This window comes from Alternaria incomplexa (genome assembly GCF_024043165.1).
Source record: "Alternaria incomplexa strain BMP 0042 chromosome Unknown scaffold_4, whole genome shotgun sequence".
Taxonomy (NCBI): Eukaryota; Fungi; Ascomycota; class Dothideomycetes; order Pleosporales; family Pleosporaceae; genus Alternaria; species Alternaria incomplexa.
Genome location: NW_026249853.1, coordinates 1364417 through 1388331, shown reverse-complemented (window position 1 = coordinate 1388331; position 23915 = coordinate 1364417). Strand labels below are relative to the sequence as shown.

The 23915-nt window shown below is 52.3% G+C and overlaps 7 protein-coding genes across 7 annotated transcripts; 3 read left to right on the top strand and 4 right to left on the bottom strand.

Moving 5' to 3' along the window:
* Positions 1-767: 767 nt before the first annotated feature.
* J4E90_003673 (uncharacterized protein) lies at positions 768-1585 on the bottom strand (the record flags this gene model as incomplete). The annotated part of the gene is made up of 3 exons (XM_051433240.1): positions 768-1061; positions 1130-1318; positions 1433-1585. The coding sequence occupies 3 exons, from the start codon at positions 1583-1585 to the stop codon at positions 768-770; spliced, it is 636 nt and encodes a 211-aa protein (XP_051293138.1).
* A 699-nt stretch (positions 1586-2284) lies between these two features.
* J4E90_003672 (uncharacterized protein) lies at positions 2285-5988 on the bottom strand (the record flags this gene model as incomplete). The annotated part of the gene is made up of 6 exons (XM_051433239.1): positions 2285-2575; positions 2626-2925; positions 2974-5088; positions 5135-5243; positions 5296-5915; positions 5980-5988. The coding sequence occupies 6 exons, from the start codon at positions 5986-5988 to the stop codon at positions 2285-2287; spliced, it is 3444 nt and encodes a 1147-aa protein (XP_051293137.1).
* An 824-nt stretch (positions 5989-6812) lies between these two features.
* Positions 6813-8270, top strand: J4E90_003671 (uncharacterized protein; the record flags this gene model as incomplete). The annotated part of the gene is made up of 4 exons (XM_051433238.1): positions 6813-6839; positions 7091-7345; positions 7394-8093; positions 8143-8270. The coding sequence occupies 4 exons, from the start codon at positions 6813-6815 to the stop codon at positions 8268-8270; spliced, it is 1110 nt and encodes a 369-aa protein (XP_051293136.1).
* A 491-nt stretch (positions 8271-8761) lies between these two features.
* On the top strand, positions 8762-10973 carry J4E90_003670 (uncharacterized protein; the record flags this gene model as incomplete). The annotated part of the gene is made up of 4 exons (XM_051433237.1): positions 8762-8789; positions 8841-9005; positions 9101-9627; positions 9777-10973. The coding sequence occupies 4 exons, from the start codon at positions 8762-8764 to the stop codon at positions 10971-10973; spliced, it is 1917 nt and encodes a 638-aa protein (XP_051293135.1).
* Positions 10974-16589: 5616 nt separating this feature from the next.
* Positions 16590-17150, bottom strand: J4E90_003669 (uncharacterized protein; the record flags this gene model as incomplete). The annotated part of the gene is made up of 1 exon (XM_051433236.1): positions 16590-17150. One exon carries the CDS (start codon positions 17148-17150, stop codon positions 16590-16592), a length of 561 nt encoding a protein of 186 aa, XP_051293134.1.
* A 2196-nt stretch (positions 17151-19346) lies between these two features.
* J4E90_003668 (uncharacterized protein) lies at positions 19347-22114 on the bottom strand (the record flags this gene model as incomplete). The annotated part of the gene is made up of 3 exons (XM_051433235.1): positions 19347-21885; positions 21938-22050; positions 22097-22114. The coding sequence occupies 3 exons, from the start codon at positions 22112-22114 to the stop codon at positions 19347-19349; spliced, it is 2670 nt and encodes an 889-aa protein (XP_051293133.1).
* A 369-nt stretch (positions 22115-22483) lies between these two features.
* J4E90_003667 (uncharacterized protein) lies at positions 22484-23879 on the top strand (the record flags this gene model as incomplete). Its single annotated transcript, XM_051433234.1, has 6 exons — positions 22484-22519; positions 22578-22591; positions 22640-22682; positions 22732-22894; positions 22942-23252; positions 23301-23879. The coding sequence occupies 6 exons, from the start codon at positions 22484-22486 to the stop codon at positions 23877-23879; spliced, it is 1146 nt and encodes a 381-aa protein (XP_051293132.1).
* Between the last annotated feature and the right edge of the window lie 36 nt (positions 23880-23915).

Below are 23915 nucleotides of genomic sequence, written 5' to 3'. Positions count from 1 at the left end.
GCCAGACTATATGGCCTCTGTGTGCGTATTACCACGCTCACCTAACCGAGCGGAGCGAGAGATATTGCGAGAACAGGTGACTCAATCGGACGGCCGGCCACAATAGAAGCGAAAGGACAAGTGAGAGTGAGAGGGAATAGCAATGGCCGCGCTGCTACTGGCTGCCCGATAGTCGTCGACCACAGAATTCAGGGTCCAGTGATCAAGTCCCTTAACGCCGACATCCCATGAGTCTGACAGAGTCCAGCAGGTTGAAGAAATAATTGGTCGCAAAGAGACCTACATATAATAGTCCTGCAAGACTCACGATCCCAACGATATCGATATTGAGCTAGTATGCGGGAAGATGAGTGGGGGAGCACGGGCCTCCAAGCGACTTAGAGGGAAGTGCGCGCGGGTTCGCCTAGGGACGGATAGCAATGCAGGCACGTTTGTCAGCACATTTCGTACTGAACCCAAGGGTGTTAACAAGTGGAAAGCTCTTGCACATCGTTCCGAAATTCTTGTAACCTTGCTAGTGCGCCAGAAAACCACAAAGATGCCGCGGTGTTTTACACACTCCGGCAGCCCCAAAGCGCCCAAAATAGGTAAATCAAACAAAGTGCGCTCGTCTCGACCTGTGTGACAGTAATCAATATGACATCTTCAGACTTCCAATCCGAACCTTGGTTGAGCCCCAGTCTTGAACGTGGACCAGCGTCTATACGTAGCCTGCCAACACGCGTCAGCCCACAGTGCCCCAAACTCCTCTCATGCTGAGAGAGCTGTCATATAATACCTTTCCTAGCGCCCTGGAAGAAGAAGCGGACAATGAAGACCTGCAGTCCTGCCATGGTCATAATCAAGCCCGACTCCATCAAACTGAAGTTGAATATCCTCTTCTCGGTGCTCTTGACGGTGCTGAAGTTGCGGTTCTCGCGCGTGCGGAAGTATTTCTGGTTGCGGGAGATGGTGGAGAGTTGCGCGGAGAGCTTGAGGATGGATTCTTCGAGGACAGAGGTCTGCTCGGGGGACGAGCCCTGCTTGGATGGGATTTTGGCGCGGGCGGCTTCGTTCTCAACCTGTAAGAACATGGAGTCAGCATTACGGTTCGGCGATGTCTGGAGAGATATGGCCAGGTGGTACGTACGGCGATCTCGAAATCGACCATCTTCTCGGCGAATGTGCTCATCTCGTTGTTAAAGCAGAAGCGGTATTCGCCCACGTCAAGCGCCGTGAAGACAAAATCGCCCTGTCGCTCCTTGGTGCCGTCGAGAATGACTTTGTCTGTGGGGCCGACAACCGAGTAGTCGACATCGAAAGAGCCTCCGGATTGCACCTGTTCACATGTCCGTCAGCTCGATTGCCATAGATTTTGCTGCTACTGCATAGCGATGTGGTTCTGAACGGCCCAAAAGCAATTGCGCATAGATCTTCCGGGTGGAACACATACTGCAAAGTAAAAGGCCAGCTTGGTCCCCTTGTTCTCAACGGTCGCGAAGAAGCATGCTTTCTCGTGTGCTTCTAATCGGTAGGTGAGAGCGGTTGCGTACACAGCCGTGGTATATGCCAGCAACGCGCTGAAGAGGGTGAGTAGTGACCGCATCGTGTTCGTTGGCGTGGACGACTGCGTTTGTGGATGCGTGCTCGTGTGCTGGAAGTTACAGCTGTCGACATCGAACGTCGGCGGTAGTTTTTGCCGACGCAACGCATGCAGGGAGGGAAGGCGCGGGGAACTAGCCACCAGCCAATGAAGATCAAGACGACCGCGAACAGGTAGCGCAAGATGCAGATCCTCGACGCGTAGTCAATTTACTATTATCTTGCTGCGCGTTCGGCATGTGGACCTTTTGCGACTGCTCATCGATTTTTCAAGAGTGAAACGCGGTGGTACAGTATTACAATATTTATTCCCGGATAGGTGGCTGGCGTCTGGTACCATGGGATGGGTGGAAAATTCAGTCGACAACCACAGTGCAAGTTACACTGGTGACATGAAAGCAGAATGATGATATCTTTGGGACTAATCTACACTGCTTACTTACTGATCCAAAATGATACGCCATAATCATGTGCCCAACGCCTGCGCCAACCTCCCACGCACGCTACTCCGCCTATGCAATACTTGCAATATTTCAAGCTCCATTGCGCCATGTATGTTGGAGGGTGCGCAACCAACGCTTTATTGCCACTCCCTGTGAAATGCTGGCAAAACTTTGCGGACAATCTCATGCCGATCGTACCCGTGCCGAGTAATGTTACGCACCGTGCTTTTCTTCGTATCTTACACAGTCATTGCGCTGCTTCAACGAATGAAGATGGAATCAGTCTTTCCCCAAAGCGTCTTTGTCTTGGCGGGGTGTTCAAGACCAAGTGATACATCGTCACGCGCACCTACCAAGTCCCAAAGTACTTCATCTGTGACTTCGTCAGTGCTGCAATATCGCCATTGCCAAAGTGGCTTACCGTCATCGATTGGCTCAGGCTTCGCGTATTGACCCTTGCCGACAAGAGAAAACTTGATCTTGTCCAATTGCTTGCCCTTGATCTTGGTGAAGTCTGAGAGTCGCTGTTTTGTTTCGCTAAAAGGCTCGCCCTGATGTATGTTAGTGCAAGTAGAGGAGGTAGACTTATGGCTGCACGTACCTCTTTCAGCGCAAACTGGAACGGGATACCATGTGCCTTCGATGGCTCCCTGTCAAAGTGGAATACCGAAATCTTCTTCGATGCATCGTCTTCGGGGTAAGGCGCAGCAAAGATTGACGTGTAGTCGTAGAGGCTCATGACAGAGTGATCTGGCGGGAGGACCCTGTGGAACTTATTCACATGTGCCTCGTAGACCCGCACCTTTTGCATCACCTCGTCGCTGATGCCCGCTTTTTTTTGCAGCGCTTCAGCGAGATCCGCAACTTGGGCGTTCTTGGGTACCATCAAAACGTGCTCCTCCTGTATGACGTTAGTTTGAAGCAAAAACAATCACTGTGTTCAACTCACCTCTTTGCTGAGACCCTCAGGGAGCCACACCACCTTTACAGGTTTCCTCAGCTCTAATTCCTTCAGGCTCATATCCAAGACCTCGTAAAACAGGGCATCGTTTCGCTGATTTGCGCTTGCCGAATAGTTGTATGGGCCAGGGAAGAGGATGTTGTTCAGAGTTGACGTGGGGTTGTACTTGACAGGGTTTTTAGGCTTGCCAGCAGTGCTAACCGTCGAGAAGCGGATATAGCTAGAGTCGGTTTTGAGGTACTCAGCCACCTTGCTGGAGAACTGGTCGTACGCCATCTTTTTGCTGAGAGTCAAGGAGAATGTGGGTAGATCTGTATCAGGCAGCTTAGGCACGAACTCGATGCTGACTCTGTTCAAGAGGTAGTCGTAGAATTCCTTTGCCTCGGTGTAGCCTCCCGCAGTGGTTATCTGTGCGGTTTCCTTGTCGCTCAGTACGCGCTGGACCGTGATGATGTCACCATCTTGTATCTCCGAGGCTGCCAGTGTGACTTTTGGCTTCATCGCTTCGATCATATTCTGTTTGATCTCCTCAGAAAGCTTGATCTGCGTACCCGCTGGCCAGCCCAGCATCTTTGTGATTGCTGGAGTTAGATCGGAAACCTTGTCCTGGAATCCAGCGTAGAAGGTGCCAACACCGAATAGACTCTGCTCTTCCGCGTCGAAGTGCTTCAAAAAGATCATCAATGGGCGGTTGTTAGCCTGACCCTTGAGGTCCACTAGCTTCTCGCCAAACACTGGCGCGCCGCTTTCGTCGCGTTCTTGAGCTTTCTCGATCCACATCCTGAACTGCGACTGTTTCGTGCCATGTTTGCTTGCAGCCTCTTCGACGGTCATCTCCGGGAATTCCAGTGCGGTATCGGGGCGAATTGTGCCGTTTTGTCTATTAACCATCGACCATGGCCGCAACATATCGGCTTCGGTTCCTAGATCTTGGGCGACCGTAACCGCAAAGTCGGCCATAGTTGTGCTTCGGAGCACACGGTAGACCCTTGGGCTAGCAGGTGTGTCTGCGTCGGCTTTCCATGGAACGATGTCAAAACCTTGGTGGGCCTTGAACTGTTCATCTGACGCGACCGCAACGTCCATGTAGAGATGAGCTTCCTCGCGTTCCTTCTTCCTGCGCTCAAACAATGCCCGTTCTTCAGCCAGTCGTTCTGCCAGATGCTTCGGTGGTTCTACCGCCTTGCTGTCTATAAGAACTTGATCAAGCCTCGTCTCCCTAATGTATACCAACATGTAGGCGCTCATTGAGCGTTTTGCGGACCAGGCTCTGGTGTAGGGATTGCGTTGGCCAGTGTTCCCGTTGGCCTGGGCGTAGTCACCACCAAAGTTTTCTTCCAGCGCCTCACGTAGTGTCGCTCGAGTCACACGGTCGTCGTCGAATTTGTAATAGTGGCCATCTTTCGTTGGCTTCAGGAAGGCGTAATAGTGACCAGCGTTGAGATCACCGCTGTGAACCAAGACGCCGTGGAGGTGGTATATCCAGGATTCGGATCGATCGGCTCCGTCGGAGAGATATGGCGCAGCGTCCCACACTTCGGGGAATTCGTAACGGTCGTTCACCTTCATCATGGCGTCGCGCGTAAAGTCGTATTCGAAGCGCTTCAGCTGGAGATGTAGCACTGGCGGGAAACTTTCGAAGATGACACCCTTTTTAGCGTCTTGCAACCCAAAACCCTCTGCAAAATACTTATTTTCGCCGTCCATGGTCTCGACCTGCACGTAGTCTTTGAAGCTGTCGTCCAGGTTCTTGTTCCCGCTTACGTTCAATTGTATGTCCCAGAAATCCTCAACCCGGGACGATTCGTAATCGACGTTGATACATGATATGTAGGTCTTCATCTTACCAACAAACATGTTGGTCAAGGCACCCTCGGCTTCAGTGCCCTTCATCCTCTCATCGAGCTTGTCCATGAGCACACGGGACAACTCCTGTACGTCCTGCTGTTCGAAAATTTGCTTCGAATCCCAACCAAACGAATGTGTCAGCTCTGTGGTTCCTACGGCGTTGTTTGATGTTTGGAGAAGGTAGAAGAGTCGTTGTAGGGCGTAGGCGCTATTCGAACGATCGGCTTCCTCGGCAGTCGGGATCTGGTAAACAGCCTGGCGGAGTCAGCTATCGTTCTGCGTGTTGAAATTGGTGTCATACCTGGCGGAACGCATTGGTAAAGAAAAGTGACTGTAAGAGCGAGTTCAGATAGCATGTTGCGCCCTGGTTCTTCAAGCCGACCATGCCGGTCTCTTTCTTGGAGTCGTAGCTTTACAAGTCAGAAAACATCGTCGGCAAAACTGTGCATCCGTGCAACTCACTTGATGAAGTTGTGCCATAACACTCCCGTGGGGTCTTTGAGCACTCTTATGTATGCAGTTACATTGGCTGCATTGTCTTCTACCATTGGCCGTCCCCGGTCCTCCCAGGAGTTGCTGAAGAGTTTTCTCAGCTCTGCAAAGCGTGTGAAGCCCCAGTCACCTTCGTCGGCAGTAAAGCGGTGGTGTGCGGTGTGTGTGGTGAATATGGTAGGGTCCTTGGGGTTCCAGAGTACAAGCATGAACTCGACACAGGCATACCAATCCTCTGGCATTTGCTTTTCTTCATAGGCCTGCTCCAGGTAGAAGGACGCAAAGTCGACGTTGTTACCGTACGGGAAAAATAGTATCCGCCAGGGATGACCGCCGCACTCAAAGATGGGGCCATGTTCACGTCGTGTGAGTTGGCGCCAGTCCCTGATCTCCCATGTGTTGTATACTTCGGCCTCGGTCTCGTACTCCGGGTTCTTGGGCATGTGTCTCTTCATAAAGGCATCGTACTCGTCGGCGCGGGGCTCGGGTTCGGCGTCGACCTCGTCCATTTGGTCGTCTGTGTCGGGCGTGATTATGGCCACGTCGGCCTTCTCGTCGTACTCGTGGTCCACGAGCATGTCGCTTTCGATCTGCGTGGGTGAGTGGGTCAGCGTGGCCGCGTCTGGCGAGACGCTGGCGAAGGCGCAAGCTTACCTGATCCATGGCGGCGTCGTCTTTCCGGCAGGTGCGGATGGAAGCGGGGGCAGATGGCAGGAAAGAGCTGCAGGAACGGGTCGCGGGGGCAGTCACGACTGGGTGCGCTCGACACTGCAAGGTGAAAAGGGAAGCTGCGCGCCTGTCGCCTAGAGAAAGGAAGGTACGGGTGGGCAGCACTTGCGCGGGCGGGATGCGGGTAAGGATAGGTTCCTCGCTAAAGGTGGCGGCAGTGGAGATATGACGGTCGGATTATTGTCGTCTGGAAAACTCCAACATCAAGCATGTGCAAGGGCGAGGTGGACAACGAGGGCGCACAAAGACAAAAGCTGGGGAGCAGCTCTCGAGGCTCAGAACAGCAGCTCTCTTTCGACGGATGCAGCCTTGGCGCTCGATACAGTGGAGTGCGTCAAAGCAAAGCCGCGGCCTACGACGTCATCCGTTCAACATCACATACTGGCAGGCGATATGCCACGCGCATATTTCGAGCTACAAACGCTCACCCAGCATGTTTGCCGTTGTGCGTGATATGACTGGCGGTGCCGTGAAATACGCGCCCCTCTGCTTTTGCGACCGTTAATTAGAGGCTCTGAGTGAAATTCCCAAAAGTTACGCCGGTTAGCGGAGCCCGCCGTCACATGCCCCGTATTTTGCTACAGCTCCCTCAGCGAGCTCCACCACATGTGCGCTCTCGCACCAACAATTATGAGTATAGGAGCACGTAGTCTCGCGTCTTGCGCGCGACGCTCTGCTATTTTACGTAGAGCACCTCCAGCATCGCCTGTCTCTAGGGTACAAATTCGACATCCGCATGCCGCAGCCGTCGCGCCCGCATGGAGACCGTCTTCGGCCCTGGACGAGTGAGCACATAGGAAATGATCTGGCCAACTTCCACAGCTGACATGTGAATAGATGGGTGCAACGTGAAGCCAGACCCATAAGCTTGCGCCAGTTGACATTCTTTGGAAGAACTTTGACAGAGTCTCGTCTCATCGACTCGGCCAACTACTGCCGTCTGGAGCTACCCACGAGGTGTGATCTTGGTATCTGACAAGCGAAAATATAAATGCTGAACACGTGTAGACTTGCGCACCGCTTGCGTGATATTCAGACCCTACCATACGTCGTCGTCGCAAACCCTCATCTCGCTCATGTCTACGAGTCATATCTACGCGCCTTCGAACGCTTCCGCCGCGTACCCGAGATAAAATCGCTGGAAGATAACGAGAAGTACTGCAAGGTGCTGGAGGAAACGTTGACCGAACATGCGACTGTCATACCCCGCCTCGCTATTGGCGTACTGGAAGTTCGAGGCCTGATGAAGGCTGAAGAGACGGACAAGTTCATGACCACCATGTTGCGATCGGTATGCTCCCCGTTCATGCACAGCGTTGGGCAATGCTAATTGATCCAGCGCATCTCGCGACGCGTGATTGCGGAACAACATCTAGCACTGACCGAGACTTTCGATTCGCCATGGCATTTCCCGCAGGCTGAAGTCCATCCCCACGACCAAGAGGCAGTTGGCGAGATATTTCTGCGTTGCAATGCGAAGGAGATAGTCGAAAATTGCGGCAAGACGATGCAGGAGCTTATCAGAACCGCACAGGGCCCACATGTCGAGATTCCTGAGATCAAGGTCTACGGTCACCTTGATGCGACGTTCCCGTACATTCTGAGTCATCTCGAGTATATCATCGGCGAGCTCTTACGCAACTCTATCCAGGCCGTCATTGAGGAGCGCAAGTCGAAAGACGCCAAGCTGCCGCCTATTGAGGTATTGATCTGCGAAACTTCGCAGCACGTTATTATCCGAATTTCTGATCAAGGTGGTGGCATCCCGAACGAAGTCTTGCCGTACCTGTGGAGCTTCAGCAAGGGTCCTAGGCGTGAGAAAAGGCTGCGAAATTTGGCGAGGGTACCAAAACTCCTGGGAACATTGCAGGAGCTGCAGGTGCCTGGAGGTGAATCTGCAGCACAGGTGCAACAACGCCTAGATAGGAGGTCCAAGCACGGCGATTCGGGGCTGTATCACGGCTCGCTGTCTTCCTTGACTAGCCGCGCACCAGACCTGCGTCTAGGTATTGGACTTCCCATGTCGCGACTATATGCTGGTAGGTATCTCATGACAATGGCGGGGCTGCGCAGCTAACAATTTTGCAGAATACTGGGCTGGCAGTCTCGAAATCCACAGCCTGGAAGGCTATGGCGTCGATGCTTTCCTTCAAATCTCGAAGCTTGGCAACAAAAATGAACGACTCACTACACGAGCTTCAATGGACGCCATTTAGATGGTGCACCCAAGGAGAATCTTGCGGGTGTCCTGCGCTGTCGTGAGGCAAGCGCAATCTTCACGCTGCTCAGTCACAACACAGTACCGCGGCAGTCGCTCACGAGTGCCTTCCCGACACCAACGAAGACGTTTACCTGGATTGCGCGACCTTCTGTCTGACAACGACATTACCGTTGCAATCAGACTCCGCCCAATCATCACGACGACGTATTTTTCACGAGCATCTCTCACGACAACATGTCTACAGAACGTCTCGTGAGTACACTCAGCCCTGCTTGTGGACTCTACTAAGACCCTCAGCTATCGCTACGCACCAGTGTCGGCGCTCCTGGCCACGCGCATCCATCGCCCGTAGCCGATTCCGTCTCATCCGACGATGAGGAACGTCAGCACTTGGAAAGCCTCATAGCTAATTTAGCTTTCGATACCGATTTGTACGGTCATGGCTTTCACAAGAATTGCCCGCCACATGACATGCACTGTCCCCGCATGAGGTGGTCCGAGTCCGAGCAGGAAGGTAGGACCGATACCTTCGAGCATGTTGCGGTACTTTGCTAATGCCCAACAGCGCCGGACGTCGATTACCTCGACGTGGTCATGTGCTGGAAAGGCATATCAACTGCCCAAGCTGTCGAGCTCACGATATGGGAGCGCGTCTTTGAGCAATGTCTGGTCCCACAATTCGAGAGTCACATGAGGCGAAACATTGTTGCTGAACTTGGCGCATTACGAGGTACGATACCCATTCTGCACTTTAAATTTCCAGACTGTTACAGACATCGCGTTGCCGTAGGAACTCATACAATGAACAATCTGAACACTCTGGAGCCTACGTCAACGCTGGATCACCTACTGTGCATGCTTCTATGCTGACCAACGTTGCAGATCATATTGCCGAGGACGAGCTCTGGCCTTGCTTGAAACAGATCATGCCCGCCAAGCACAAGCGTCTTGTTCGAATTGATCTTCCTAAACTCATCCACGACATGATCGACGCTTTCTACGATGATTTTCGGGCCGTCCCTACAAATACCAGATGGTCGTTCAGGTCTGGCGACCTACCAAACTTCGTGTATAATTACATCATGACGCAGGATTACCTGCTCCGCTTCTCAGACGGGCTATACATATCGGTCGATGTCGATATTGCCTGGGAAACAATGCCTGTGCTCATGATCTATGCCGTCGTCGTCTCGCAGCCACCCAATATTAAGCTCTGGCGTATGCCCTTTGGCCCGAAAGACCGGAACGCCTTTGTTCTCTACTTTGAACGCATCTTTAGCGAATCAGGATCTTCAAGCTACGAACACTTCCCCGAGGATGTTGTGTGCGAAGTGAAGAGATACAAAACGAAGGTACGATACCCATGAGTCTCCCCTCACGTTACGTTATCCATTTTGCGCTTTTTCTTCTTGATTTCGGTTGCAGACCTGTCCAGTGCTTTCCTTTCTCACTGGAACGCAATGGCAGTTGTTTGCTAGACTATTACTTACAGCAAGGCTAGGATGACACACAGACAGTGTCTGAGACAATCGTTCAAGCCAAGATGGTCACGCAATTTCCAGGTCACGTACGCTACGAACGTGTATTGCGTCATGCGGTCAAGGGCGAAGTTATGGACATATACCAAGTCGTTGCAACGCCAGACGACGACAGACCACAGCAGGAGGAACCGTCGACGCCCTGGGTTCCATCGTACACTAGTACGCCACTGTCCAAGACTCGCCCGCGTAAAGCACGTATTTCGTCTCTACATGAATATTGGAATGAAGCATTTGCATACTTTAGACGACAGTCTGATAAGAGCCTCGATGACGAAGCGGACATCTCAGCCACATCGATTGCGGACGCATCCGTACTGTCTGATCCTGATCCGCCAGCCGAGTCGCCCAGGAAACGAAAGGCCCCATTGCGCTCCACAAGCCTGGACGGAGCGTCGACCTTGAACCCGGCGGACTACGAGTCAGATACTTGTCTCAAACGTCAAAAGGTGGAGTCTTCCGGCCATCTCCACATGCTCAAGACATCTACGTCTACCGAGGTCATCGAGCTGCGGGAGAAGTTGGCTACCATTGCACAAGACGTTGACACTATGCGCAAACGACTCGACCCGCTTGGTCAACCTGTGAACGGCAACGATTGTGATGCGTTGCGGCATAGTGACGATATTGTGCGTCGTTTACGGGAAGCAGTCGGCCTGTCACCCCCCTCGGCTCCAACAGTATCTGCCACCAAGTTACCGCAGCCACAGGGTGAAGACCGGCAGAAGTCCTCTATTGAGAAAGGAAAGATATTCGTTCTACCTCCTACGCCTCCCATGGAACAAAACGACTCATTCCTCCTCCGATCACCTTCGCCAATCTGTCTCACCAGCGAATCTGAAGAGAGCGGCAGTATTTCTTCAAACTCTGCCACCAATGCCAGCGGTCTCGGTGCTCAGCAGCGCGGTCATGGTGATAGCGGAAAGCGGCACTGTCATTCGAACGAGCTTTCTCAAGACGAGATCCAGAAGAACTATCGCGAATTCGAGGCGGCTGCTCAACGCAGGATGATGGATCCCACGTACGCACCCGTCAGCGATGTGGGTGACATGAACTTTGAACGCATTTTTCTGGGGGATAGCGAAGCGGAGGATTTGAGCCTGGGCGACATCAGTGGGTTGAGTGAGGAGATGAGTGGGTTGGACATGGACGAGAAGTAAATTGGTGGATTGGTTTTTGTTCGTTGCGTGGACTCAATGCTTGGATCGGGTCATTGTCCATTGTGTTTAGTTGATGTTCGCACTGGTCTATCCATAGTGCAAGCGTAGTATCGAAGACTGCGTATCTCTTGAGCTTTGTTGCAGCCCGAGGTCTCGTAAGTGATATCGTTAGGGCATCCACTGCGTTCAATACCAACGCACGGAGGCAGCAAGCGACCACATACTCCTTCATAGTCCTGCCTGTCTGCAGCGTTCGATCCGGTAGAGACAATCCTCAAACCCTTCTCGTTCGAACTAGCACTAATAATGAGCAGCAAACGCGTACGAACGAAGAATTCTCTTCGCGCTATGGGAAAGTGCTAGTCCAGCCGAGCAAACATGGAACGAACGACCTGTCGGCAATATATGTACACTCCACGATAATCGCTTCTGCCTACTGCTTTTTCTGCTGCCATCATGGCTATCCATTACTTCGAAGATCAGTCTTGGCTCGACTTGCTATGGCTCACTCTACCCGTCGTTGTACCTCTTTTGATCCCGTTATACTTCATCATGACTGAACAGCCGCGACCAAGAGCGCACGCCAATCCTCTTCCGACCTACAACGACACGAGAGCTTCACGCGAACGGCTGGAGCATGTTATCGGTCCTGCGCTTAACTTCCTGGATACGTCAGATCCGCGAGTAAGAAGACGCCTGATTGCCCGCCCGACCTCTCCGTTGCCGTTTGAACATGGGGTGTATATGCCTGAGCCACGTCGCAGTTCAAGAGCTGAAAGACGTCGAATCAACGAAAACGACCTCATTCATCGCGAATACATTCGTCATTTGAGAAACAAAAGATCGCAATACCAAGACTTCGAGCTTAGCGATGTGATACCGATGCAAGAACCAGATATTCCCGAAATCGTCGCGTCGCACCAAGACCCTTGGATTCCAGATGATTTCAGACTACCCGCCGCCGTCGAGGAAGAAGAACAATCATCTTCAGATGAACATACTTTCGTGTTAGTAGATCGCAGTCGTGATTCTTCCTGGGAAGTTGTATCTGATGCGGAAGAGCGAGAGTGGCAGCATGTTAAGCCTCATCTACGTAGTGGTGGGGGCGACGAGCCGGTAGCGCTCAGACCGGTTCGTGTTCGCATGACTGGGGAAGAACTTCGCGAGCATATTCGCAAGAATCGCGCTGAGACGTTGGCGATGCTGGAGTATTACAGTAAAGCTTCGGTAAGGGCGCGCGAGAGGGATGATCGAACTCGCCGGTAGACGGGCCGTGATGATGATCAGGAGGTTGTTAGTGGGGTGGCGACCTGTCTCATCGCATACTGAATAAGCGCAGGAAGCGACAGTAATTGATTGTTACCCAGCGTTTCTAGGCAGCTTGTTTTTGAGATTCAGCATTGCAGTGAATGGTTTTGAGATTCCACTTGCTTAATCGGAAGTACTACGGTGATATTCTCTTGGGTGCTGCGAGTCTGTGGCACAGTACATAGTATGCGCTGCACCTCAGGATCCTTATAAGTATCGATACGCAAGCAAACTATAGAACCTATAGTGCTGGAAACTGCTTCGCGCCGTGCTGTGCAAGAGCTTCTCCCGTACTGCGTTCCCGTTTTGGCAAAACACCGACGACAACATGCCTTCTTCGTCACGCCCCGCCCCACTTGACGTCATAGGTACCTTGCCTCCTCCGCACCCATCTTTGCACAACGGGCGGTGTCTCATCTGCCATTCTTTCGGATATTTACACGTTTACTACGTCAAATCTGAACACCCTTGGGACGCGGTCGTTGAATCAGCACAAACATGTCCTTATTGCGACGCAATCGTCAGAGGCTGCCGTGGCTGGCTGGATGAAGATGGCAAACATGACTGGACCCCAAAGAGCCTGCACTTGCGCTTTAGGGATGACAAATTGTACAAACAAATCCTGGAACCATACAAGGGTGGCGATGTGCCCTACAGATACGATGATTCTGACCAGGAAACGACGTCCATAGCAATGCCCGCTGAACGAAGCATCGAGATGGTTTTTGCGTCAAAGTACTTATATATAAGGATCTTTGCTCCCGATTGTTCGTAGGTTCTATATGTTGATGCCTACGGAGGACTAACTATTTCAGCAATACCAAACGCCATTTATTGGAGCCGCTTCGGTGCCTTGCGCCGCACGACTGGCTTCACTGGGTCGGCTGCTGCGTTTCAGAAAGCGAGAACATTGCTGCAAAACTGTATCCAAAACTATACAGCCTGTAGTAGTGATAAAGACCAGCATCTACCAACCCGGCTGCTTGATCTAGGTTCGCATGACGCCGACCTCGTTCAACTGGTTGAAACCGCTGGCGAAAATGGAAAGTACGCCGCTCTTAGTCATTGTTGGGGTGCTATTGCACAGTTCACAACTACGAGGGCCACAATTCTTGAAAGAAAAAAGATGATTCGTCTCGGGCAGTTGACGAAAACATTTCGAGAAGCTGTTCAAGTAACTCGGGCGTTGAACATTCGGTATCTTTGGGTAAGACCCTCGTTCATGATTAATGTTTCTGGATTCACCAGCTGCGTATACTGACATTACAGATTGATTCCCTTTGCATAGTGCAAGACGATTATGATGATTGGGCACAAGAAGCATCTCGCATGTCGACTGTATATCACAACGCGCTGATTACTAACTCAGCAACGTCTTCGAACTCGGGTGAAGAAGGTCTGTTCAGAAAATGGCCCGATCACGAGATCCGCATCCGTTCGGGAGACGAGAAAGCGAGCACCTTCATCTTCAGTGACCATCGACAACATTTCACCGGACAACTGCAGCCGGATGAACGTACAAAGCCATATCCCCTCCTGAATCGGGCTTGGGCTTATCAAGAACGCCTACTGTCTCCCCGTGTTCTACATTTCGGAGATAGCAAGCTAATTTTTGAGTGCATGGAAAAGCTTCGATGCGAGTGTCGTGACGACCGAACTGCGAGTACGCAGATCATCTGGACAAAATTTATCAAGGAACCGAAATTATATCTGCTTTCGAGGACATTACTTCGCCAAACCGCAGGAGAAATATGGAAGAGTATGCTCAGGCAACACAGTTGGCTGCAATTGACCTATCCAAGTGATAAACTGGTGACTTTGGCAGGACTCGCAAAGCAACTCGCGGAGCCTGGCGACCAGTACCTGGCAGGACTCTGGAAAAGTCGGATTCTTGAAGACCTCACATGGCAACGTGCAACACACTTTGACGTGCATCCAAGACCGGAATGGAGAGCGCCTTCATGGTCCTGGGCTTCTATAGAGGCTCCGCTCGCTCCCGCCGGCGACTTTTCTAGAATCGAGACACCAATGCGGCATGCGGTATCAGCCCAATTGATCGACTACAAGATAGTTCCAAAGACTGCAGACGAGTACGGCGAGCTTCGGTCAGGCACAATCCGCTTACTCGCTCATTGTGCGTCAGTTACATGGGTAGAAGAGTCCGGGGAATGCGAGTGCGGTAGGACGGAATACAACGTCGTCTTCCCTAATGGCCAAGAGAGGCGGGTTAAGACCGATGCCATAGACGAAATCACGTCAATTCATAGTACAGAAGCTGTACCTGTAGAGACAGTATGCGTCTTGATTTCTGAACACCAAGATCGGCGTACCTCACTTGTCCTTCGGCGATTAAAGTCAGAAAAAGAGGACTTCCAGCGTGTGGGAATCACGGGCGAAATTGGCATTGAGGATCCTATGGAGGATGTATGGAATCTCTTCCCACGAGAAAAGCGCATAGTGACAATAGTGTAGCTATGTACATCTTCATGTGGACGTCGAACTGCTTCTAGCTACATTCTCCTCGATATCATTGTGGCTGCTATGCTGCTCGAGTCAGGAATAGAATAGGACCCCGTCACTGCTCATCGATCCACTGGACCTCGGCGTTGCAGGAAACATGTGGAATACCCATGTATTTCAACACCATTTTAGATGAGAGGAACGGTGAAAGAGTTAATTTTACATGTGAAAAGTCTGTCTACGCGCGTTTGCGCCGTATCTGCTTCCGGTCACGGTGATAGTGAGCAGGGCCCCGATCTTCGTCTCGTAGGTGTGAAAGATGCTCGCGTATCAGCACACGTGGTGAAAACCAAACCGTTGACACTGTACTCACATGATACATCAGCTGGCGGAGCTCGTCACCCTGCTGGCTAGCGTCAAGTACCTTCTCTTCACCTGTTCTTCCTACGCATTCTTTCTCATTACTACGTACAGCAGAGCAACATCGCTCAACCAAGCTTACAACAACCCTATACCAACAACACACACGAATACCAAAATGAACACGCCTCGCCAACCACCTGCTCAGCCACAAGCCCCCGGCCTGATAACATCATCCCCTCACACTCTCCAAACCTTCGACCTAACCGCACCCATCCTGCGCTTCGACTTCCCCACGCCCGCCGCCCAAGCCACCTTCCACCGCGCCTTTCTGCAAGTGCGCAACGAAAAAGACAAAGCAGCTTTCATGCAGCGTTTCTTCGATAGTTATGACGGCCGAGTATCTATTCCACGAAGGGTTATCATGGATACAAGTCAAGATGAGGAAGTTGCGAGGAGGCTACAGGAAAGTCTGCCAGTGGAGCTAGATACAGGGAGGGATGAGCATATGGCGAGACAGCTGCAGGGGCAGATGGAGCAAATGGGAATGGGCGGATTTGGAGGAGCTGGCGGAGGTTCGGCTAATCGAGGACACGGTCAGATGAATGAACGAAACGACAGCACAAACGGTAGAAGATATGGTGAAGGAAGCAGAGGCGTGGTCGTACACGATGAAGATGAAGCGTACTGCGCAAGAAGACGAATCGAGCGTCAGAGGGAGATGCAAGAATGGGCAACCGCGGCGCAAGGATGGACGAACGCGGCTGACGGAGCCTACGTTGACACTATGGAAAGGTTAAGACACCAGTTTAGACGGGCGGGCCTTCAAGATCCTGGTGCGTATCGTGGACAACCTGGATATAGCAACGCGCCTCCTCGACGAAATCCTCGACTACCGTCTCGCCGCTCGGAGAACCAAGGAAATGAGTTCGAGGACTATCATGGTAATGGTGGGCAGGGCTCTTCAAGATATGGTCAAGGTAATGGAGGGTATGGTTACGGCTATGACCCGCGCCGGGATCACTGGGGTCATCGAGGTGGAGGTTATTAGATGAACGGGTGGTGATAGTGGTTCTTGGGTTTGGGCTCAGCAGATCGTTGTAGAAGTCTGCAGCAAGCAATCAAGAGATGAAATTGCGGGAGTACCTCCAGTTCTGTCCCAGTGAAAGTGAAACTACTTCTGACTCGAAGTATATCTACCAGACAACGACGATAGTGCTAACGCAGACACCGCCTCCAATCATCCATTGATGCAGGCCGGTAAATTACCCGCTCGTCAGCCTCGTACGTTAGCGCACGCCCTCGAAAAGGCTCTGGTGAAGCCGACGCTTCTCTTGGTTGCTTTCCCTTCTCCGCCCTGGGCGTGTCATCGTCTGGGGGCGTGATAGGCTCTTCGTTCGGTGGCGTGGAAGGGCTGTCTTTCGGGGGCGAGGAGGGCTCCTCGTTCATCAAGATGATACCCTCGCACAACATGCCGACATACTCTGTCTAAGTGTTATGCGTCATTGGCCGCTTGTGTACCTTCCTGACCTTCTGGATGTTGTATCCATTGGCACAGTGATCAAGGAGGTGGTCGAGAGGCATTCCGTCGTCGGAGAAGAGCTCGCCAAGTCTGCCCCGAAAGTCATCGCGGTCGATGGGGTCGTTGTGGATGACGTCGTCTGGTAGACGTTTGCTCAAGATGTGCAGAACAAGGGAGCAAAAGCAGCGATTGGCGGCGTGACCCTGGTAGTCGGACGATTGTATCCATTCGACAAGTTCTGGAACAAAGATCATACGAAGATCCTCTTCGTTGGACATACTCCACGGGATTGGGTGTCGGCCAATGTGCAAAGGCGCCAGATCTTTGGGTCCCGCCTCGTAACGTTTCTTCATGAACCTTTTTGTCAGAATCAACCTTAGCCTCTTCGGATGTATTGCGTTTGGATCGATCGTGGGTGAGTCAACCGTCGTTGGTCCGTCGGCGAGCTCTGGTGATGGAGGTCCTTGCGGCGAGTCGCGTCGTATAGGCTCTTTGGGCGTCGCTTCCTTCTGTGTGTCCGGGAACATATCATGCGCGAACCCCACCTAGACGCCCGGCAATCTCCTCGCATTATCTTTCGAAAAGCCTATGGGGCAGGAAAACGACCGCGGCCTGAGAATCGGCATGGGCGGAGCCTTGTATGCGGAAGTATCCATAGCGATCGTATCTGGACTTTGGCGATGTGAAGGTGAGGATATGAAGATAGTGCAATAACGATGTGGTGGTGTGCTGAAGTGTAACCGTGAGTGGAGTGAAAGTGATGTTTGGGTCAGCAAGGTGCGCGACTGCTCTGACCACGTCGATGTTCTTCCGCCCTTTCCATCTTGTGTACCTCCCCTACTCTTTCCTGAACCTACACCAGAAGGTGCAGTGCCCGATTGAAACCATTTCACAAGCGACGATTAGAGTTTCTACAGCCTCGTACTAGCAGCCCGTCCTTGTTGTCACCGCGCATATCTGTTGGTAGGCCTTTGTACGATCGTACGAGATGGTAAAAATAACTGAGTTCTTGTAGGTTGGTGTATATTACTATGAACGCAGGCGCTACCAAGGTATACCCAAGCTCGGCATGCGCCGGGCCGAGGTAGGATCGAGGCGGTACTTGAACATCAGTGGGAGACATCGTGTGTGCATGCCAACCCCAAATCCTCCTTGGACGATCTTTACAGCTCTCTGCAATAGCAGAAACAAGCATCTGGATCCTTCCTTTAATTGAAATAAGCATCTGCCTCTCTGAATTCTGCGACATGATACGTACAACTGCACTCTGTAAACCTGAACCGCGGTTGCACCAGGGAAGCAAGTGTCTGCACAGCCTTTGTTTTGGCCTATAGAAGGTTGTAATTCGTTAGTAAGTGACCAGGAACAGAAATGCGGGTACAAAAGAATGCTTACATGCTCGGTTGTCTGCAGTAGAGCAGCTCCATTCATCTTTTGGGATCGCGTCTCCACCTTTCAGGCACCAGTACCTTATATCGGCAGCGACTAGTGAGCTGAATAGCATTGCGGTAACGATAGAAAACTTCATAGTGAATAATCTTAGGGTGTTTAGGGGTTTGTGATAGAGTGAATGTAGGCTGCTGAGTAAAGTGATTCTCTGAGGCGGTCGGTGGGTAGCTTTTGTATGCCACGAGCAAGCCACAGTCTCCCGTCTCACGCGTGGTACGCTATACCATTCCAAGGAACTGCTCAGATAGAGTTTGAAATTCATATTTGGCCGGGTATCTCCTGGTAAGGTTTGTTAAATTTGGTGCTTACATTCAAGGGCATGAATTGTGTGCATCTTACTACATACCACCTGCATAAAATTGGTATAGCGCGCTACGGCTGTAATGCTGCATAATGCATGACCTAACTACTTTGGATGATTCGGCACGCTGTAGACTTCGGCCCGTTCTCACCTCTTCTACCAAAAGTCTAGACTATGATTCGGAGTTTGGTCCGTTCAAACAGCTCTGGAGTCCATGGAGCTCTGTCTTCGTGCACGATGTCTGAAATCAGGAAAGCTACCGCTCAGCATAGAAGGTAGTCATTGTATGGACAGAGCAAGAAACCGTGCCTAACTATTGACAGGAAAAGCCACACTGGCAGCTTTTGCTATTCAAGAGTTATCTCAAACAATATACTTGGAGTCGCTACACCGCCAGAACCGGCTCGTACCGGCTCGTACATCTGATACAGAATACGGCGTCTGGTGTGAGTAGCATCTCCGCCTATCGTTCGACTGTCTTAGTGATGCCTCGGTCTTTCCGTAGCAAGGATGGCAATGTTGTGGCGGCTGACAAGGACGGCACTCTCATACCAGAAACGGTCCGCGACGATCTGTTGACCCCTAATTCTCTCATGTAGATATTCGTCTTCGCTGTGTCTAAGAGTCGAGATCATGCCAAGATTCTTTGTATACAATAAGCGGTGTGATCAGGTCTTTCTCCTCGCAATACATCCTCCATCGATGCGTTGATGAAGTAGCGATCGTCGTAAGTAGCACGCACCTTCCTAGCACATTAGCCATGATCAAGCCGCGCGATGTACGCTTTGACCATCATTGTTGTCCAGTCTGGTTCAAGGTGTGGAAAGAGCGACATCGAGCAAGGGCAGCTGCGGGTGATCAGAACCTCGGGACGCGCAGGCGCCATTGTACATATCGCAGGAACTCCGCAGCCATGACAGGTACACACAGTCAGATATAACAGTTCGTCAAAATTCGTATTCGTACAATGGTATCACTCTTCAAAGCCCATCCACTCGCCTATATCCTCGCCTTCATCACTGTCAACCATCTCTTCATCCGATATCCCATTCTCTATCGCTTTGACCCCAAAGTCGAGTTGGGCTGACTTCTCTTTCTCCTCTGGCGGCTGCGCAAGCAGATATTCGATGCGATAGATGTTCTCATCGGCCAATCTTGCGAGCTCAGCCTGTATCCGGCGAACGGCTTTCTCAACGCTTCTCAACTCAGCCTCAAGTCCGCCCTTGTTGTCCTTCATCCATCGACCGTGCTTGCTGAGCAGTGCCTCAATCCAAACTAGATTGAACTCCAGATGCGGGGACTCGTCGGCTTGTAAGGCGACGAATCGTAGTAACCGACCGAGATACACTGATGGTAGGTCCTTGACTACTAAAGCGACGTTGCTCACGGGCGTGGCTTCGTATACGCGGCGAACAAGATTGCGCTCGTTTAGACGGAAAGCCATGACCAGTGCCTTGAGGTAGTCTTTCTGTGCGAGAGTCTCGAGAGTTGTCGCTGGTGTGACGGTGATGTCTAGGTCGAAGGGATCAAATTGGAACGTGTTGTCAAGTGAGTAAATCAGTAGACCTTCTGTTGAAGCGGCACAAAACGCTCGGCCAGTTGGCGAAAACGCGACAGCAGGTACGCGTACTTCCGGTCGTGTTTTCCGTGCGCCAATGCCCTTTTGCGCACCAGGTAATGCTGTGTCACGCCGATCTTCCAGATCGGACGCTTCGCCTTGGTCGTCGATGAGACCTTGCGGCCCGGCATCCGTGAGCAGCTTGCTGTTGAGGAACTCTTGTGTGCCATCGAGAGATAGGTTCACGGACACAGTGAACTTCTTGAGCAACACACCAGACTGAACATCGTATAGACAGATGTACTTAGAGTTACCGCCTGCCAATACACACGTGCCGTCTGCGCTGTACTTCACCGACGTAAAGGCTTTGGTGCCTGCTACGTTGGCTGCAGTGCGCCGATCTGACATCTTACGACCACCGGAAACGTCCCTTCGCGCATCCAGGCCATTTTCTTGTGCAGCATCGGATACGTTCCAGAACGTCAGTTGTCCATCAAGAGTTGTGACGGCTATTTGCTTCGAATCGGGGCGGAATGCGACAGATAGGATGTCGGCCATTAGTTGTAGCGGCTCGCTTGTTTGGGTACGAGCAAAGATGTTCCAGACGCGAACAGTCCTGTCCCAACTTCCACTGACCAACGTGCCGGCATCGGGGGAGAATGCCAACGATGATACAGGGCCCTCGTGGCCAGACAGCCTGTCGAGCAACTGGCCGGTCTGCACGGACCAAATGTGAATATCGAAAGAATCGATAGAGCCCGCGCATACGACCTCGCCGCTCGGGTCAACCGCTAGGGACGAAAAGGAAAGCCTCGATGGCGCTGTGAAAGTGCGGAAGTTGCGATACCGGTGGAGATCCCAAGCCCTGATGGAGCCATCAAGACTGGCTGTGAACAAGACGTTTCCCTTCTTCGCGAATTCGCAGGCCGTCACACCGCCCATATGTTCTGTGAATGTGACGACACAGAAACCGGAGTTGACTTCCCAAACTTTGATCTTGCCATCGTCTGCCGCTGTTATTATCCGTTGACCGTCTGGCGAGTAGGCGATTGTGTTCATCGAGTCGAAGTGTCCCTGCTGCTTCAAAATGTACGATTCCGATTGCCATTCCCACACAAGTAGCTGGCCGAGTTTCGACGCGCCAAAGGCTAGCCATTCTCCGGTCTTGTTGATGGCGACGTAATCGATGTCGTTCTGCGAGATGCTGAGGCTGGAGATTTGCGCAAATTCTGGTAGCTCGTGAATGAAGAAGGCACCGTGGGAAAAGCCAGTTACGAGCAGTTTCGACTCGGGATGGAAGCTGGCGCATGTGACATGCGCATTGTTCTGATGGAAAAAGTGGCGCTCCTGAATACCCCATTGTAGATTCTCGTCGTCGTCCGGGTCGGCGTCGACGGGCGCATCGTAGCGTAGCATGTATTTCCAGACAAACAGCGCTCCGTCCTTGCTGACTGTGTAGATGGTCTCTTGATCCTTGGAAAACCATGCGCCGACTACTTCCTGCCTGTGTCCGCCCAGTGTTGTCTGCGCATGCCCTTCTGCTTGATCAACGCTCCAAATCCGCGCTGTCATGTCTTTGGACGCGCTCAAGAAAAATCTCGAGTCGCTAGACCATTCTATGCTCTGGACTGAATTGTAGTGTCCTGTATATATCCGGTGTCGCACGAAAGGCGCAAACTCCAAGTCACCCTCCGCAACGTCTGGCGTGGATGGTGTGTGCCATACTTCAATCTGCCTTCCTATGCCTACTGCGAAATGCCGACCAGAAGGAGAGAAAGCGATCGAGGTGACTTCGCCGCGGAGAGAGAAGTGGTAGAGTACGATGCGACGAGGAACATTGGTGAGGACTGCGCGACCGTCTTCATCGACCGAGAGGAGGAGGTTTCCGCGAGGGTTGAGAGCCAGGCGTGCGATGTTCTTCCGGTGCGCAAACGGAAGCGTGTATGATTTTGAGCTGACTAATGATCAGCGCATATCGAGAGAGGCAGTCGCGACTTGGAGCCTACCTCACGAGGTCGAAAACCGTGACCCGGTTACCCACGGGCGACAGCAGACATGTGCCATCGGGTGTGAAGAGAAGATTGCCTCTGCTGTAGACGGTGCCCAGCAGGTTGGAGAACTGTGGGTGTCAGACGCGAATATTTGCACGGCAGCACTCAACTCACCTGAAAGTCAGTCTTCATCTTCAAAGTATCGTGGCTGCGGTCTCGTCATGTCGTGGCGGGCATGATGGTCGCATCTTGAACTTTTTCGAAGCTCGGATCATCGCTGGACGCGCTAGTGGAGTAGTGTGCATTAGTCGCGATTTCCCCGTTCAGGGTCAGTGCTTGCCGAATGGGCGACTGGCAGAAAGGGGACCCAAATTGTCTACCAACACCACGCCTCCTCACCAGACCCCATATCGCACCTCGTTCAGCAACCTCACTGCTGACTTGCTTTTCACCCGCCACCTCCACGTATGCTCTAACGCTGCACTCCCCCGATATCAGGCTCCATATAGCTAACACCACGCAGACCCCATACACACCAGCGGTCAACCACACATCAGCACAATGGCCGAGTCCGCGTCCCCCATTGGCATTGCCAATGTACGTATACCATCTGCTCAACCTCTGTCTTCAATTCGTATACTAACATGCATTGCAGCTGCCCAACCAGAGGTACTATCAACACAACGGACACGCAGCTTCGGCCCTAACGTAGCACAGGCACAAGATTGTTGCAAAGCGCGGTGCTGCCTTCACCATAATGGTACGCATACCATCCCCGTGATCAATCGACTTCAATCTAACTAGCCCAGGTTGCTGGCGAGTCTGGTCTCGGAAAGACCACCTTCATTAACACCCTCTTCTCCACCACCATCAAGAACTACGCCGACCACAAGCGACGACACCACAAGCAGATGGACAAGACCGTCGAGATTGAGATCACCAAGGCCGAGCTCGAGGAGAAGTTCTTCAAGGGTATGCAGCGCCATCCTGCTATTCGTTCTTTATGCTAACACACCCAGTCCGTCTTACCGTTATCGACACCCCCGGTTTCGGTGACTACGTCAACAACCGCGACTCGTGGCAACCCATCATCGAGTTCCTCGACGACCAGCATGAGTCGTACATGCTCCAGGAGCAACAACCGCGCCGCTCTGATAAGATCGATCTCCGTGTTCACGCCTGCCTGTACTTCATCCGCCCCACCGGCCACACCCTGAAGCCCCTGGACATTGAGGTCATGAAGAAGCTGTGCACACGCGTCAACTTGATCCCGGTTGTAGCCAAGGCCGACACACTGAGCCCAACAGACCTGGCCAAGTTCAAGGCGAGGGTAAGTTTATCCATCTACATGTCACCAGCAAATACTGACCGCTTTTAGGTGCGCCAAGTGATCGATGCTCAGGGCATCAAGATCTACACTCCCCCTCTCGAGGATGACGACGCCGCCGCCATGCAACACGCACGCGGTCTCATCGACGCCATGCCCTTCTCCGTCATTGGTTCCGAGAAGGACGTTCAGACCAACGACGGCCGCACCGTCAAGGGTCGCCAATACGCCTGGGGTGTTGCCGAAGTCGAGAACGAGGAGCACTGCGACTTCAAGAAGCTCCGCGCTATTCTCATCCGAACCCACATGCTCGACCTCATCCACACGACGGAGGAGAACCACTACGAGGCCTACCGCGCTGGCCAGATGGAGACAAGGAAGTTCGGCGAGGCGCGCCCAAGGAAGCTGGACAACCCCAAGTTCAAGGAGGAGGAAGAGGCGCTCCGCAAGCGTTTCACCGAGCAGGTCAAGGTTGAAGAGCAGCGCTTCAGGCAGTGGGAGCAGAAGCTTATTGCTGAGCGTGACCGCCTCAACAAGGATCTTGAGGCCAGCCACGCGGAGATCAAGCGTCTTGAGACGGAAGTGGACAGCCTCCAGGGAAGCATCAACCGCTCTCACGGCCGTCGCTAGACGCACCTTTTGGCGTTGGTGGTGTTGCACGTACAC